Genomic DNA, 18,851 nt, shown 5'->3' with positions numbered 1-18,851 from the left:
GACCCTTAGTAACTTCTGAGAAGAACCAGCATCTTAGACAGCAGCACGCAGCTCAGGAATGCCAGAATTCTATTCTGTGGGCAGGAGGAGGAGAGGAGGAAGGAAAACCATCTGCTGATAAAATGCATCACACTGTACTCAGGAAGTTTCCTTTTTAATTGATCTTCTCTGAACCCGAGCCCTCCTCCACATCCAAAAATGCCACTGTCTGCAAAAATGCGTGTTAATGGCGTTAAGCCTCCCACAGTTTGGGAGACTAGTGAAGGAGGTCCTATACCAAACATCCACTGAGGTTTCCTGAGACACGCTGATGGGGACAGAACTCACTGCCAGTGGAAGTGTAAAGTACCTGCTGAGCTAAACTTGCTGCCCAAATGAGAAGGAATAAAGAGTCAAAGCCTGAGTTTCTACGGCCCATTCATCTCAACAGAGCACATATCACCATGTATGGCAAGTGAAGTGAACTCGCTCAGTCGTGCCCGACTCTTTGCAACCCCGTGGACTGTAGCCCGCCAGGCTCCTCTGTCCACGGGATTCTCCAGGCAAGAATACTGGAGTGGGTTGCCATTCCCTTCTACAGGGGATCTTCCCAACCCAGGAATCAAACCCATGTCTCCCGCATGGCAGGCACGTGCTTTATCCTCTGAGCCACCAAGGAACTTTCACTTTCATGTATGGTAATAAGCACTTACTAATTAGATGAGACGGTCATTACAATGATGATGGTGACTGGTGGTGGAAGGTGAGGAGGGGACAAGACGTTTATGGAGAAAGCACTGGCTTGGAAAATCTTGGGTTTTAAGCTGGAACATTTTGTCTCTTGAACTAACTCACTGGACTACTCTAGCCTGAGGCTTGACAGAATTTAGGTAGAAGTTCTGCCAAGGTAAGTTAGATCATAGGATTCCTATTGACAGGTTGGACAAGAGAATTCGGGATCCAACCAGGAAAAGAATAGGACTGGATCTGTGAGAATATTAACCCCTGGACCACTAAGAGCTTCACTTTCTCTCTAACTTGATGATTTAGCAGGTCCCTATATATACCTGGAAGGAGGGAGTTTTTGTTATTTCTCTTATAAATAAGCAAGAAAATAATTTCTATTTCTCCATGAAAAAGGAGCTATATATATCCATGACCCCCTCGGCCTGGAATTGGCTCATGACATGATCCCAGCCCTCTTCAATTTCCATATTGGTGTAGGCTTCCACGGCCTGTCAAGAATTAGACTTGCTCACTGTCCACTACTAACCTTCCACCTCAAAACCTGTAGACTCCTAAGATGATCAGCACATCATTTCTGCTCTCTCTAAAGACATCAGTGTTTCACCCCTTCCCCTGTTTCAAAACAGGACTTAGCAAAGAGATCAAACCAATCAATCCTAAAAGGAAGCAACCCTGAATATTCATTGGAAGGACTAATGCTGAAGCTGAAGCTCCAATACTCTAGCCACTTGATGTGAAGAGCCAACTCACTGGAAAAGACCCTGATGCTGACAAAGATTGAGGGCAGAAAGAGAAGTGGGTGGCAGAGGGTGAGATGGTTAGGTAGCATCACTGACTCAATGGACATGAATTTGAGCAAACTCTGGGAGAGAGTGAAGGACAGGGAAGCCCAGCGTGCTGCAGTCCCTGGGGTCACAAAGAGTCAAACACGACGGAGCGACTGAACAACAGACCACAGCCAACTTGAAAGAACTCTTAATGGCCAAAGCTGGAACAAGTTGAACAATAAAATAAATAACCCACAGAGTAAAATAATATGAAGGAGTTCTTACTTATACAGATAGTCGAATAAATAAATAAATGGAGGAAAAGAGAGCTCTTCCTTACAGAAGACATCTAATTAATAAAGGTAGAAGGAATGAAGGAAACAGACTCATCTTTAGAACATTACACTAATAATTGTCATAGGCAATATCCATTGACAGATGCTAAAAATCAGTGGGAGATAGTTTGAGGAGAAACAATCTTTGCAGAGCCTCAAAACTACCTCCCTGCTACTGAAGATATGTGTCAACTGCAAGGAGACCAACAATGACTTTACAGTGAAGAAACCTCACCTTTAACCAGGAAACAAAGGTTAACATCACCAGTAATAACACATATTGACACCACGTAACACTGGAAATGACCCACTAAAAAGGACACATCATTTCTGTGGTATTCTTGCCGAAAATGCTTAACCTCTATCCAACCATGAGACACCACCAGACAAACCGAAATAGAAAACATTCGACAAAACAATGGGTCCATACTCTTCACAAAGTGTCAAGGTCATAAAAGATGAGGAAAGACCGAGGAAATATTGTGGATTCGAGAAGACTAAAGGAACATGACAATTAAAGACAATGTGGGATCCTGCATGGAAAAAGGACACTGGGAGGACGGGTAGGGGAGGTGATATCTGACTAAAGTCCATCAAGGGTTATAGTCTGTAGTTCCAAGTACTACACCAACACTAAGTCCTTTGTTTTGATATTTACACTGTGGTTTTACAAGATATTAACATTACAGAAAGCCGGGTGATGGGTGGATAGAAAACCTCTGTACTATTTTCACAGCTTTTCTGTGAGTCTAAAATTATTTCAAAATAAAAAGTAAAAAGCAAAACAGGCAGGATTTGAGATCTGAATAAACTGGATGAGAACCAGACCAATTTCCAGGTTCAGTCCTACATCAGTAAAATGTGGGTTGCAGAGATCTAAGAGCATAGGAAAGAATATGGGTGTACTATTGTAGGGGCTTACGATATACCTGTGGAGATAAGATACATACACATGTGAAATCCTTAGAGGACAAGTAGAGTAAAAATTCTGGCCAACAGGACATGAGCAGGCATGACCTTTTCAAAAGGAAAAAGTCTATCTGCTCCCTTCCAGTCTCCCTTCATACAGACCCACCATCATGAGCCAGTTTTGACCATGAAGATGACGGCAACCCCAGCTTATTTCAAAGATAATCTCTTCATGGTTATAAGCACAGTCTCTGCATGGTTAGGACACCACTTAGATATACATTTAGGTTTGTCTGTTTTATCCAGCTGTTAAGGGTTGTTTTATGAAACACTTCAATTGTTTCAAACTCAAACCCAGGTCTGTGTGATCCCACTGTTCACGTTCTCAGCCCCCATTTAGTCTCAGTTCTACCTGCCTTCATCTACCTGTTGAAAGGCCCCACAATTACCCATGTCTGATGGCAGAAACTTAGAGGAGTCACACTCTTTAATCTCTTCTCCCACCCTCACCTGTTCTTGATATGTCTCCTAAATTCATCTCAAATCTGTCTCATCACCTCTTGCTAAGTTCAAGTCTTGATTATTGTCTGCTCAGGCCAGTAACTTCCTAACTACGACTTTCTGGCCTGAAATCCTTCAACACTGATGCTACATTAACCTACACATCTCATGGAGTCTCGTGAAATAAAAGGCTCTGATCCTCTACATTCTGAAGATCCTAGGAGGCTGAAGGGAATAGAGATAACCCTGGGGCTTCTGTTTCTTTGGGCTGTCCCTGGGCTAACCTTACACCAGCGGCTTCTCTCATAGACGGAGGCCTCTGCACATCTCAGCCTGTCCTCATTTGGTATGTTCAAACTGCTTTTGAATCTTTTTTTCAAACGAAACCTTACAAAGAATCCTCATATAAACATCAGATACAAATATTGTTTGATTATATAAAATATATTTTATGTATAGCTGCATATTCATAAAATGGGTCACTGAATAAACCTAAATTTATGTTTATTTATAATCCAAGCTCACACATCTACATGAAAGAACTGCCCCTAAACTGAAATCAGGATAACTGACAGCAATGATAACTGATATACTGAGTGCTTATGATGGGCTGGGTTTTATGTGCATCAGCACTTTCAATCCTCTCAGCAACTGAATGGAGAAGATTAGTAATTAAACACATTTTACCTATTGGAAACAGAACTTAAATAACTTGCCTGCAGTTATATATATAGACATATTTTTTTATTGCTTATGGTTGCTTTACAATGCTGTGTTAGTTTCTGCTGTACAGCAAAGTGAATCACATACACATACGTATATCCCCCCATTTTGGATTTCCTTCCCATTTAGGTCACCAGAGAGGACTGAGTATAGTTCCTCATGGAGGTTCTCAATAGTTATCTATTTTATACGTGCGTGCACACGTGCAAAGTCACTTCAGTTGTGTCTGATTCTTTGTGACCGTATGGACTGTAGCCTACCACGCTCCTCTGTCAATGGGGATCCTCCAGGTAAGAATACTGGAGTGGGTTGCCATGCCCTCCTCCAGGGGATCTTCCCGACCCAGGGATTGAACACATGTCTCTTATGTCTCCTTCGCTGACAGGCAGGTTCCTTACCCCTAGGCACCACCTGGGAAGCCCAATCTCCCAATCCATCCCACCCCATCCTCTTTGCCCCTGCATTATATATTAAATGGCAGAATTAAGATGTGAATTCCGGTAGACTGATTCCATGGACCCCATCTTACTATATTATACTGCCTTTCATGCTGGCACACAGACTTACATGACAGTGACGAAAAGGATAAGAATGAGAACATCATCAATATACCAGCACCTAATATTTACTTCACCCGACAATGAGCAGGCTCTGTGCTAAGTGCTTTGAATATCTCATCTCCTTGAATCCCCACAACTGTCCTATGAAGTAGGCTGTTATGCTAACTGCTGAGTGGAGTCGGTGTGAGCTCAAACTGTCTGAATTTGAACACACCACCTCCTAACTAGATGCCTTTACACTTGTGCAAACCTCATAGCACTGGGGTGAGAATCTGATGAGGTACGCAAAGCCCTAGGACACAGGAAGCACAGATAAGTACTTACAAATTTTCATTAGGCCAACTTTGTAATCTCAGGACATTTCTCAATTAGAGAAATTTTCAATGAGTATCAGCTCAAAGACGAATCCACCTTGTACAATGTAACACACGAGTCATTTCCAAAGTGTAGGACATTGGCCCATCTCTTTGAGAGTTTTTAATTAGTTTTAAAAACAGCTGTGAATGTATTTTTTAGATATTTGCATCAAATGATTTGAGGGACCCCTCAGATTACCTGCCAGGAACCTGATGCTTCTTCAGAACCTAGTTTGGAAACTGTCATCAGGATAGTTATCCTTCTGAATTCCGAGCTTCTGCCTGACCTCCTCACCTCTCTCTCTCTCATCTGTATTCGTGACCAGCCTTGGCCCTCATTCCCTCTTCCCGCAGCCAAGTCCCTCTTCCAGACCACTCAACAAGGTCCTCCGTGCCTCTTACCTGTGCTTCAGCCGAGGTTTAACCCCTCCTGACCATGCTACTTTTCTGTGCTGGGGGTCAGAGGTGAGGTGCTCTGGGCCGAATGAGTCAGAGGTGCCAGTGTCTGCAGGGCCCGGGTCTGCATGTGCATCTCTAGAGAAAAGAGGAAAACAAGAAGTTGAGTGTGGTGGTGTTCACGGGCAGGGTGGATAAACAAATCCAACACGGACAAGGTATGAGAATTCACTGTGGAGCTGGCGCGGAGCAGCGCAGCTGAGCACAGAGGTCTAAGCCTGCACCTACCCAGGTACTCTGTACTGGTGGGGGTTGTCACCTCCCCTATCTGTGTTTCTACAATAAGCAATAAGGTGTACTTCCCAATCTCAGATTTCTAGATTTTTCCAACCAAGCAGGGAGAAAGACTCTTTTGACCATTATGAAGAAGAACCCACCTATAATTCAGGATCTGCAGTGAATAAGTGAAAAACTTGAACTCACTGAAGGAGGTGGTTTCCTGAGACAAGTTTTTGCTGCCTCCCGACCCAGGGTAACTGGAAGGACAGCAACTCCCAGAGCACCAGCCCTGGCTCCGTTTGCACAAGCCAACGCTCGAGTCCAAGCTATTCCAGATTGTTTAGATTCCACTGCGCTGGAGGCAAGCCTTTTGTGTGTCCATTTAAATCCACCCTCCCACCCCCAGTCCCTAACACCATTTCCCTAACACTTTTCCTCCACACACCCAGGGAGCCGGAGAAAAATGTTAAGCCCCAAGTGGCCAGTGTGTTCCCCATGGGAACAGATGCACTCTCCTGTGGAGAGTCTTGGGTTCTTAATTTCCAAACACCCTGTCTGCACCTTCAAGGTCTGCTCTTGATCACTGAGTCTGTCCCTGCATCAGACTCTGAGGCAGGTTCGCCACACTGGGTACCAGTGATATGCTTTCATGTCTCTTTGAGAGCTGACCAGTAGCCCCTGCACTACATCCTATAAGCAGGAATCTGAAGAAGGCGCAAATGCCTGCGGTTTCTCTTCTGCACAGGCCTTGGGTGAGAAGTGGTGGGATTAGGCATGGTATTGATTTCTTTGTATTTCAGGACAGGGAGGGAGATGATCAGGCAGTCAGCAGGGAGTCTCCACTTCGAAACTTTTGTCTAGTTTTGTCTAAGTGTAATCGCCTCCTTTGTTACCTTACTTTTCTCAACGATTTGAGGATGCTTGACTTGAATATATTCAGTATTCCCCTAGACCGGAAATCTGAAAGCCTGGTTGGGGTCCTGTCACTTGTGAGCCGAATGACATTGGGCAAGTAAATGGTGAGCCCCAGGCTCCTCATGGGGAACCTGAGAATATGGCAGAACCCACAGTGTAGGAGCCTGGCCCTGGAGTCTGAGTCAAGTCCTGGCCCCAGCCACTGAGCAAACTCTGTGACCTTGTCCTCTCTGTGCCTCTATTCTCGGATCTCTGAAATAGGTGCAAAAAACAATGGCTTTCATAGCATTGTTGAGAAGTGTTGTGTTAGTTGCTCAGTCATGTAGGACTCTTTGCAAGCCTATGGACGGTAGCCTCCATCCACGAAATTCTCCAGGTAAGAATACTGGAGTGGGTTGCCATGCCCTCCTCCATGGAATCTTCCCAACCGAGGATCGAACCTGGGTCTCCCACATTGCAGGTAGATTCTTTACCATCTGAGCCACCAGAGAGGCCCAATTCAGGTAAAGCACGTAGAATAATAATGATGTCTGTACCTATTCAGTTCAGTTCAGTTCAGTCCCTCAGTCGTGTCCGACTCTTTGTGACCCCATGAATTGCAGCACGCCAGGCCTCCCTCGGAGAAGGCAATGGCACCCCACTCCAGTACTCCTGCCTGGAAAATCCCATGGATGGAGGAGCCTGGTAGGCTGCAGTCCATGGGGTCGCTAAGAGTCGGACATGACTGAGCGACTTCACTTTCACTTTTCACTTTCATGCATTGGAGAAGGAAATGGCAACCCACTCCAGTGTTCTTGCCTAGAGAATCCCAGGGACAGCGGGGCCTGCTGGGCTGCCGTCTCTGGGGTCGCACAGAGTCGGACATGACTGAAGCGACTTAGCAGCAGCAGCAGGCCTCCCTGTCCATCACCAACTCCCAGAGTTCACTCAGACTCACGTCCATCGAGTCAGTGATGCCATCCAGCCATCTCATCCTCTGTTGTCCCCTTCTCCTCCTGCCCCCAATCCCTCCCAGCATCAGAGTCTTTTCCAATGAGTCAACTCTTCGCATGAGGTGGCCGAAGTACTGGAGTTTCAGCTTTAGCATCATTCCTTCCAAAGAAATCCCAGGGCTGATCTCCTTCAGAATGGACCAGTTGGATCTCCTTGCAGTCCAAGGGACTCTCAAGAGTCTTCTCCAACACCACAGTTCAAAAGCATCAATTCTTCAGCGCTCAGCCTTCTTCACAGTCCAACTCTCACATCCATACATGACCACAGGAAAAACCATAGCCTTGACTAGACGGACCTTTGTTGGCAAAGTAATGTCTCTGCTTTTGAATATGCTATCTAGGTTGGTCATATCTTTCCTTCCAAGGAGTAAGCGTCTTTTAATTTCATGGCTGCAGTCACCATCTGCAGTGATTTTGGAGCCCAAAAAAATAAAGTCTGACACTGTTTCCACTGTTTCCCCATCTATTTCCCATGAAGTAATGGGACCAGATCCCATGTTCTGAATGTTGAGCTTTAAGTCAACTTTTTCACTCTCCACTTTCACTTTCATCAAGAGGCTTTTTAGTTCCTCTTCACTTTCTGACATAAGGGTTGTGTCATCTGCATATCTGAGGTTATTGATATTTCTCCCGGCAATCTTGATTCCAACTTGTGTTTCTTCCAGTCCAGCATTTCTCATGATGTACTCTGCATTTAAGTTAAATAAGCAGGGTGACAATATACAGCCTTGACATACTCCTTTTCCTATTTGGAACCAGTCTATTGTTCCATGTCCAGTTCTACTGTTGCTTCCTGACCTGCATACAGATTTCTCAAGAGGCAGGTCAAGTGGTCTGGTATTCCCATCTCTTTCAGAATTTTCCACAGTTTATTGTGATCCACACAGTCAAAGGCTTTGGCATAGTCAATAAAGCAGAAATAGATGTTTTTCTGGAACTCTCTTGCTTTTTCCATGATCCAGCAGATGTTGACAATTTGGTCTCTGGTTCCTCTGCCTTTTCTAAAACCAGCTTGAACATCAGGAAGTTCACGGTTCACGTATTGCTGAAGCCTGGCTTGGAGAATTTTGAGCATTACTTTACTAGTGTGTGAGATGAGTGCAATTGTGCGTTAGTTTGAACATTCTTTGGCATTGCCTTTCTTTGGGATTGGAATGAAAACTGACCTTTTCCAGTCCTGTGGCCCCTACTGAGTTTTCCAAATTTACCTATTCAGCACTCAGCAAATCAGCTCCTATAATTATATGTATCCTGCGGAGTTGGTATCAGGCTTCTAGATAATGTCTGTTAACTGTCCTGCATACTGCCTACACATGGGGTATCTGCTTAATTAATGCATCATTTTCATTATTGTCTTCAACCTTCATTTTAGAACTCCTTTCAGCCAAGATCGTTATGTAAAACAGACACAACTAAAAGACCTAATTTATGCTGGAAATAACAGCAAAAAGAGCCTTGTCTGGAGTTAGCACATCAGAGCCTTTTGCAGAATTCATCATGTGGTCTCTAATTAGGTTTCTCCTACAGCCCTAAGCCACAAGAAAAAGCTCTGACGTGCTAACTCTGGACAAGGCTCTGTTGGCCCCAGTGGCCATCTGATTTAAGCTGAGGTGGAAAGTAGACTCAGAGGCATCTTATCAAATCCATAAACGTAAAGATGACACAGCACATCCACAGCCAGCCATTGGTAGAATCCATTTCGACAGCAAGCTTGACTTTCTGGCTTTCCTCTAGACCCTGCTGCTGTCCATGGGAGAAAACAAGAAAGACCAGGCCTAAGCTTTCACAAAACCTTTGTGGCATTTAATAACTTCCTCATTTTGGGGCCTAAAACACAGTTGTTGGCTCTGCCCTCTCTGAATATGGCCGAGTCCTTTTCTCTCTCCTTAGCCCCTACCCCTCTCTGGGAAGCACCAAGGGATGGAAGGTCCAAGGTGCAGGCTGTCTGGAGTGAAGGGCTAGCAGGAAGAGCAGGCAAATAGGAAAGAGATGGAAGCAAGAAGAACAGGAGGCTGTTTCATCTTTTTAAGGATCTTTTACGCAGGATTCTTCTCACCCCTAGCAGAGACCAGCACCCCAGCAATGACCTCTGGGGGACCAGGCTGAGGTTAACAACCGGGTGTGAGGGCTCAGAAAACCTGGGTTGCATGTTGCTGACGGTGGCACCCAGGCTAAGTCACAGCACAGCCTCCCTGCCAATCTTCACCTCCCCGGACCCTGGGTGGGCTGGCTACGAGGCTCCCGTGTGGGCTGCCTGGATGCTCGACACCAAGGAGGAAGCAAGGCTGAAAGGAAGGCAGGAAGGATGACCAGCATGCAGAACACACGGGACAATAAATAAACACTTTTAAACATGCTCTAGTGAAAAGAAATTCCATAGTGAATCTTGCTGGCCAAACTGGTGAGATGTTTTTGAGGGTTGTTTTTAATATTGTTTCTTACTACTGTCCGTCTCAGTACCACAAACTATGAACAAGGAAACAGAAATCAGAGCTGACTTGAAAGATTTACCAGGGGCCAAAACAAAATGATTGTGATGCACTAGCCCAGTGTCATCTTTCTTCGCCAGATAAGAAACAAGAAATCCAGGCCAACCACCTACATATTTCTACTTCCTACGCTAAGTACATTCATATTCCCAGCCCCCACTGTTCATACATGAATGTGAGAACTGGACCATAAAGAAGGCTGAGCACCAAAGAATTGATGGTTTCGAACTGTGGTGCTGGAGAAGACTCTTGAGAGTTCCTTGGACAGCAAGGATATCAAACTAGTCAATCCTAAAGGAAATCAACCCTGAATAAGGACTGAAGCTGAAGCTCCAATACTTTGGCCACCTGATGAGAAGAGCCTTACTCATGAGAAAAGACTCTCATGCTGGGAAAGACTGAGGGCATGAGAAGGGGACAACTGAGGATGAGATGGTTAGATGGCATCACTGACTCAACGGACTCAAAGAGTTTGAGTGAACTCTGGGAGATGATTAAGGACAAGGAAGCCTGCTGTGATGCAGTCCATGGGATCACAAAGAGTCAAATATGACTTAGCCACCAAATAACAGCACAGTTCATAATTTATAAATATATAGTAACTGCTTCACTATTTGGTATTTAAGTGGAGTCCTTAACTGCTTTCTGAACTGAGCTTCAGCCAATACTGAAGAAGCAGTTCCAGATGGCCCTGTTCCTGTAGCTCTCTTGAACTCCAAGGAGAGGTGTCTGGGGAGGGTCTCTCAGATCCCTTTAGCTCCTGATTTCTACTACATTTCCATGAGGATGGGCAGAGGGGGCTCCAATCTCCTTAGCGTGGGCTGTTACAGCCTTAGGAAGAGCTCAGTTCTGACAATCAGCAGTCTTCTTTTGGTTGTGTTTTGCCTGGGGAAGCTTCCTCGCCAGCCACATCCACTCCAGTCCCCCTCCAACCCAGGGGCCAGCGCCATCTTTAAAAACAAAACTAAATGGATTATGTCATTTCTAATAATAAAACTTGTGTAGCTTCCACATGCACTCTGGAGAAAATCCAAATTCTTATAAAGAACAACATAAAGAACAAGCCTGCCACGCTCTCCACTTCACACATGCAACTCCCTCCGCCTGGAAGTCTTCCTCCTGATTCTCCGCTTGACCGGCTCGTCCTCAGCCTTTTGGTCCAGGGAGCACACCACCTCCTCAGAGACCATTTCATCTGCCTCATACAGTCTCTGCCCAGCACCTGGTCTTTCCTGTCATTGCACCTGGGGCCACAGGTAAATGTTTATTTCCACACGGATTGCACTGGACAGAAAGTGCAGCCAAGTCAGGGTCCACGGCTGGCTTTTCTTCAGTTTTGCGCTTTTAAACCATTACATACCCAGGGCCTCAGTGAGTGGCTCGCGATAGGCACACAATACAGATTTATAGAAACAATCGCAGTTGACTGTAAAGGGAAAAATTGTGTGATGCATCCAAAATGGAGCTCTATGCCCTTCAACTTTTAAAGGCATTAAATTGTTTATGCATTTTGGGAAAGCTGGGGACCTCTTTTAGTCACTTTCTATATAAAGTTATGAGGGCTTCCCTGGTGGCTCAGCAGTAAAAAAAAATTCACCTGCCAATGCAGGAGATTCGAGTTCAATCCCTGGGTTGGGAAGATTCCCCCTGAGGAGGACATGTAACCCACTCCAATATTCTTGCCTGGAGATTCCCATGGACAGAGGAGCCTGGCGGGCTACAGCCCATGGGGTCACAAAGAGTCGGACTCGACTGGCTGCTAAACAACAACAATATGTAAGGTTGTGAGTTGATTCCTTTGTGAAGTAGAATTCAGCTCTAACTGTTGGTCCCTGTCACAACAGCTAGCTTTTGTGGAGTAGACAGGAGCAGTGCTGGGGGAATACCCCCTTCGCCCAACAGTTGGCCCAGCTCAGCACCATCTTGCTGCCTTATGTTTCGAAACCACCAGAATGCCTTTTGAGATTAAACAGACAGAAGTGCATTTATACAGGGCTAAGTTGTCCTCAGAGTCTCCTAGAGAAATTCCTTTGGATTTAGGCGGGGTGCCTGTATGTATTCATTTTCATAATTTGTTCTGTGAAGTTGCGTTTGTGGGTGCCTGGGTCTCTATGTTCTCTTTCTGCTGCTCCAGGTCCATCACGCAGGAAGCTGCATGTCATCATCTCTGCATCCTGTTTCCAGGCCTCTCCTCGGATCAGAACCTCAGGTTCCCAAGCCCCTTTCTTCCCTTCAGTCTCTGGGAGGCAGAGAGGGTCTGGATTCTCCGCCCCTTCAGTGTGTGGCAGAAGATACTAAGAACCCATGCCCTCTGGCTCAGATTTCTGCTCTTAGCCTAAGGCAGCTGTTCTTTGTTTGCTGATGACTGGGCATCTATCAAAGGTGTCACAGATGTCCTCAATGAACTGCCCTCTCTTGAAAAGCCCCTTGTTTCTATTACTGATCTTTTGGTTCCTAGGTATTTAGACAGAACCTTTTGGGTCACTGTCCCTTCATTCTTCCCCTCTCTTGGGGCTTCCCTTGTGGCTCAGCTGGTAAAGAATCCGCCTGCAATGCCGGAGACCTGGGTTTGATCCCTGGGTTGGGAAGATCTCCTGGAGAAGGGATAGGCTGCCCACTCCAGTATTCTTGGACTTCCTTGGTGGCTCAGATGGCAGAGAATCTGCCTACAACACAGGAGACCCAGGTTCAGTCCCTGGATAAGGAAGATCCCCTGGAGGAGAGCATGGCAACCCACTCCAGTATTCTTGCCTGGAGAATCCCATGGACAGAGGAGCCTGGTGGGCTACAGTCCATGGGGTCCCAAAGAGTCAGACACGACTGAGCGACTAAGCACAGCACAGCAAAGGGCATGCTTACAGTGGAACGCACTGAACAGGATACAGGCCTGAGGCAACACAGAGTGAACTTCTTAGATGGTAAGTAATAATTTAAAAAGCAAGTGAAGTGCAAGTCTCTCAGTCATGTCTGACTCTTTGCGACCCCATGAACTATACAGTCCATAGAATTCTCCAGGCCAGAATACTGGAGTGGGTAGCCTATTACTTCTCCAGGGTATCTTCCTGACCCAGGAATCGAACTGGGCTCTCCTGCACTGCAGGTGGATTCTTTACCAGCTGAGCTACCCAGGCATCCCTTTACTTGTCCTCAAAAAAACCTCTTCCTTCTGTTCACCCACCTTGGTTTGGCAGTATGGTTATTACAGGAGGCCACGTATAACCCTTCAGCCGTGCATAGAGGTGCTTTGTAGGTCTCGGCCCTGTGTCTACCTGTACCTCCTGTGCCTCTTGTTGACGCTTTTTCTCACTTGATTTCCCCTGAAACCTCCCAAATGGAACAAGTGTACAACTTACAACACTAACATTCAGCATATTTCTGACTCTTTCCGAAACCATAAGCCTAACTATCTCCAGATCTTAAGCCAGTGACCTAGATGCCAACCTTGCATCTGGAAAAGGGTGGGTAGGGGAAAAAGCCAAATGACTAGCCAAATCTTTTAACCTACCTATTAAATACTTAATCTGCGTCATATTTACTTTTGACTGCAATGCTACCACCTCCAGGGCCCTAAGACTAGTCCAGGGCAAGTGCATAGGAAAACCAAGGGCCCTCATGCAAGGGCTTATATTAAACTGGTGACATCTTTACCACTGGAGTGTATTGTCCTAGACACAAACACTCAAGAGTGTGACCTTAAATCAACACAGTAAGTGGCAGGCTGCATAACTTGTATGAACAATGCGGATTCCGCAGCCAGCTGCTTGGGTTCCTATTCTGGCTGTGTCACCTCGCAGGTGTCTGACTTTGGGCAGGTCACTCAGCCTCTCACGCCTCAGTTTCCTCCCCTATAAATATTAAAATACGCATATCAAAGTGTAGTTGTGAGGCCTGAATGAATATGTGTAACACACTTAGAACGGTGCCTGGCAGTGTTTCCTTCTTACCAATGGCAAGGAAATTTACATTTCTTGGACACATGGTGTGTACCAGATACTGTGCTTTAATAGGTTATTAATCTTATTGTTTGAGACGGCAATGATCCTCATATAGATAAAGAAAGCAAAAAGAAATAAGACAAGTAGAAAGCAGTCCGGCCGGAGACCACACCACCCCTCACGCAATGCCTGAAGGTCCCAAGACTGTGCGTGCTTTTTTCTTAGGCATCAGCCACATGCCAATCCACATGACCATTTCTGCCACATGACCCTTTTGCCATTCATACATGACAGAAAGCAATGAATGAAGACAAAAAACCAGAAAAAGTACCAAAATGTTACTACTGGGTGATAGGATTAAGGGTGATATTTTTTCCCCCTTTTCTGTATCTTGCAAATTGTTTACAATTAACATTTATGACTGTAGTTATCAGAAAAAGTAAAATCAGCCTTAATTTTTTTTCCCCTCACTAGAATGAATCTCAGCCTGATTTCTCCATATTTTTAAAGGAAAATCTTTGTCGGGAAATGGAGTGGATGTACTACCCTGGGAGTAAGTCTGGGCAATGGAAAGACTTCATGCCACTATTCCATCTGAGCCCTAGGACCTCATCTGTAAAAAGGGGACAGAGTTCTATCTGCCTGGTGACATGGCTGTGGGATCTGGTAAGCCTGGCACGTGATAACCACAAGAAGGGAGCTATTATCATTTGATCCAAGTGGCCTACATGAGAGAGATGAGTACGGGAAGGCACCCAAGGGGTGTGACAGGATGCAGGTATAACCATTGGCTCTTTCATTCCTTAAAGAGGGCAACTGCAAATGTCCAAAGCATTTGGTGAGAGATATAAATGTCACAGTTCTCGCATATAAGAACAGGAAATAAAAGGCGTTACCTGGGCCCCTTAGGAACAGACCAGGGCAGAAGGCCCAGCAACCAGCGTGAAAGAAATGGTTTCTGGAGTATCAAGGCTGACAGTATCAGCCTGAGGATTCTTCTACAAGCCTCGTTTCAGCAGAGGGAGCTTCAGGCGCTGAGCAGGGATGGGACTCGGCGAATGTGTATGCATGGCTGTTTTCAAAACACGATAAGGTTGGGCCCAGGTCTTTTTAGATCCTGGAGTCCTCTCACCTCAGGCTTTAGGGAGTGAGACCCCCTATCCTCCTGCAAGTGGGAGTGGATGACAGACCCTGGCTCTGGAAGGGAGGCGACTGCAGTCTGTGGGAGGTGGGGTTTCTTTCTCCCATGCGTGCTCAGCCATGTCCAATTCTGTGACCCCATGGACTGTAGCCCACCAGGCTCCTCTATCCATGGGATTCTCCAGGCAAGAATTCTGGAGTGGGTTGCCATTTCTTCCTCCAGGGGATCTTCCTGACCCAGTGATCGAACCCAGGTCTCCTGCATTGGCAGGCAGATTCTTTACCACTGAGCCATCAAGGAAGCCCTTCTCTCTTCCATCTACATGCAAATAAGCTGCTCCTGTCCTAGACCTGCATGGAGAAGAGGGATGGACGTGCAAAATGTAAATGGAGGTGGTCATTCATCGCAAGAAAATAGGTCCCTGGCTAAATTTGGCAACAGCTGAGGGATCTTAGCAAAATGGAACTCACCCCCTTGTTTGTGGGGGAGGCCTAATCCTTACTTTGCCCAAGAGGATTATTGGGTCTTAGAAAGAAGCTCACATGCACTTTTTTTAAGCTCGTGCCAACTGCATTTGTGTCCACAATATCTAAGATTCGTTCTGCTTTTTGGGGTAGATAATAGACATTCCATGCTATTTACATCCCTCCAAATCTCAAACCTAAATGTTTCCAACCTCTGCTATCACCCAAAGTGGGACTCTGTCTCCCAAGCTTTGCCCCAGCTGTTGCTTTATATTCTTTGGAAGTATATTTTAAATGGAAGGCAAGGTACCCAAACTGCAGTCAACTTGTGGAAAAGTAGGTGTCTGTGGATTTTAATATATCTTTTCAAGGTGTTTGTAACTATGGTTCCACTGGCTAAGTTTCTACTCATCCCCATCATTTTCCCTTTCCTTCCGTTACTATGTGCTGTGCTATGCTAAGTCACTTCAGTCATGTCCGACTCTTTGCAATCCTACGGACTGTAGCCCACTAGGCTCCTCTATCCGTGGAATTCTCCAGGCAAGAATACTGGAGTGGGTTGCCATGCCCCTCTTCAGGGGATCTTCCTGACCCAGGGATTGAACCCGTGTCTCTTATGTCTCCTGTACTAGCAGGCAGGTTCTTCACTACTAGCGCCACCCGGGAAGCCCAGCACCTGAGTAGGGCTTTACAAAGTATTTTTACGTAACAAATTCAATCCTCATAATAACCCTATCAAGTGTTTTCCCTCTTTCATAGAAAAAGGAAACCGGGGAATGGGTAATTTAAGTAAATCGCTCAAGATCACAAAGACAGTGGTAAAGCCAAGACCCCACACACGATAAGGCTCGGAAGCATGCCCTTAACCTTGATCTGCACATCATCTAGGGGCTCAGATACTTGTAGGTGGAGTGGACTGTAGAATAAATAGAGCTGCCTGATTTCAGGAAAAGCATGACAATTCTTCCGGTCCTGGCATCCTCAGGAGCCACGATCTGTGGTGCCTTCTACAGTAACTTCTCACCTTCACCAACAGGGCTGTTTAATTTCCACCTGCAGTTACAGTTCCTGTTTCTGGGGCCAATGGAACTCTCAATGAGTAGGAATCTGGGCCTCAAACTGCTTCTGATTTGAAGCTTCAAGACAAACTCTGAGCTGGCTGTGCTCTCCTCTTGAACCTTTGGGCTGCCCACGATCCCTAGGTTTCCTGAGCCTACCTGGTCCTCCAAGCTGAAGGAAAACCTGCCATGGACACCAATTCCTTCCAGACCAGAGCCTGGTCTTGTTAACGTCCCAGGCATAAACAGATGGTACTGGGCACAAAAGCTAAAACAAAAGCAGGTGGGAAAGTGAGTGGTCATCTTCTTCCAAATGGGCACAGCAGGTCCTACCCCCTCGCCTGGGCACCAGCACACAGAAGGAGGTGCCAGTGGGTAGGGGCTTGGCAGGTCCACCCCAGGCCAGCTGAGAGCAGGAAATACCCTGTGAGCCGCACATCACCCCTCGTCTCCCCTCCCACTAGAATGCCAGCACGCCAAGCCTGGGAAAAGTACAGAATCCACGACAAAGAGAAGGTACTGGACTGTGACCCCATGCCACGAACCAGGGGCGGATCAGCGGCCTCCGCCCCAGCCAGACCTGGCTCAGTGGGGAGGCGGCCTCCTCTCACTACTGAATTCCAGCTGCTGGTGGTGAAGAGGTAACCATGGGAACCAACACAAAGGGCTTAAGTTGAGTGAAAGAGGCTGGAGGCGATGGGGAAGAAGCAGAGGGACCTTCAAGTGACAGTCCTACGATTCTCCCAGCACAGTTACTATGGATCAGACTAAGAGACTAGTGGAACCTGAACAGAGCCAAGCAGCCTCTAGGGGTCAGAGACAACCAGAGAGCTGTAGGGTTTCCCTCCAGATTTCTTTTCTCCCCTTCAGAGTGATGCCCCCAAAGCTTCATCCGCCAGGACTTTTGCCCTGAGATAACATGGCTCACTTGGGTGGACAAAACTGGTACACGGTGACATTCCTTTAAACACAAGCAGCACTTTGCAAAGAGGTTCCTCTCGTGCCCCCTGGCTTCAGCCTGTTGTCCCAGCAGCACCCACTCTGCTTGCTGAGGGGCTTCCCTGGTGGGTTTTACACAGACCTGGGTGGTTGAGGAACTGGTCCGGAGGTTGGCTGACAAGCTACACTACAGAAGACAGCCATGGATGCTGAGAACGTTAAGAGAGCATCTTGCATAAAAACCTGCACTCTGGTGAGGTGGGCTGGGAATTCCGTGAAAAGGCTCATATCTACGTAGGGAATCATGTCTGTATACTTAACTACCTTCCCCTCAAGGCATATTATTTTAATTGGCCAATGTGACTTTATGTGTCTTCATTAACTCAGAAGGGTTTTCAATCTACCACTTGGGATTTTTTCTTTTATAAAGTTCTAACTCAGGGTTCTCCAGAATCTGGCAGTTGAGGAAACGCCATGAAAATGGGGAATATAAAATATCCCGGGGCAACAGTTTAATGTTCCTCTTAATTTTTTAAAAATATAGCTGATTTATAGTGTTGTATTGGACTTAGGTGTACATCAAAGAGATTCAGTCATATATATATTCTAACATATATAATGGAGCTAAAGCTCCAATACTTTGGCCACCTGATGCAAAGAGCCAACTCACTGGAAAAGACCCTGATGCTGGGAAAGATTGAGGGCAGGAGGAGACGCGGGCAACAGAAGATGAGATGGTTGGATGGCATCACTGACTCAAATGGACATGAGTTTGAGCAAACTCTGGGAGATAGTGAAGGACAGGGGAGCCCGGCGTGCTGCAGTCCATGGGGTTCCAACAACAATATTCTACCAGATACACACTAGTATACACGTAAAATAGACAACAAGGATCTACATTTCTCTCGCTTTCAGGGCTTGTGGTACACTTCTCATCTTGCCTTGCTGGTAGAGACCAAGATAATACTGCCCTATGTCAGCCCCTACTAGGGCTTTACAAAATCTCAACCAAATCCACATTCTTTGTTCACAAGTCACAGAGGGCCGCTGACAGGAAGACTTTTGAGGGCCTGGGGAAAGACCCTGACCACATTCACAAGCGTGTCTCCTGTGAGTCCCCCTCCACAAGGTAGAAAGTAGATCCATCAACTATTTAAGATATACATACTCTCCATCACTGGTGCTCACCTGCACACTGCCCAACATTGTAGCCTGAGTGCCACTTACTGGTGTTACTTTCTACCTGCAGTAGTTAAATCTTAAGAATAATTTCACCTAAAAGGGAAAGGCAAATTCCAGGAGATAGTGAAGGACAGGGAAGCCTGGTGTGCTACAGCCCGTGTGATCGCAAAGAGATGGGCATGAC

At 46.1% G+C, this 18,851-nt stretch overlaps 1 protein-coding gene across 8 annotated transcripts in view; it reads right to left on the bottom strand.

Annotated features, from left to right (window-relative positions):
* The window catches only part of SHROOM3 (shroom family member 3), a 331,372-nt gene that overhangs the window by 52,751 nt on the left and 259,770 nt on the right, over positions 1–18,851 (bottom strand). For 7 of the 8 annotated variants that reach the window (XM_070791627.1, XM_070791629.1, XM_019962963.2 and 4 more), the window contains one exon: positions 5,280–5,411. In XM_070791627.1, coding sequence (XP_070647728.1) covers positions 5,280–5,411 — 132 coding nt within the window. Of the gene's footprint in view, positions 1–3; positions 4,389–5,279; positions 5,412–18,851 lie in introns of those variants that run through there. The other variant, XM_070791633.1, reaches the window with a different exon arrangement.

This window comes from Bos indicus, chromosome 6 (assembly GCF_029378745.1).
Source record: "Bos indicus isolate NIAB-ARS_2022 breed Sahiwal x Tharparkar chromosome 6, NIAB-ARS_B.indTharparkar_mat_pri_1.0, whole genome shotgun sequence".
NCBI lineage: Eukaryota > Metazoa > Chordata > Mammalia > Artiodactyla > Bovidae > Bos > Bos indicus.
Note: the sequence above shows the minus strand (reverse complement) of the source record. Positions and strands in the feature narration are given on the sequence as shown.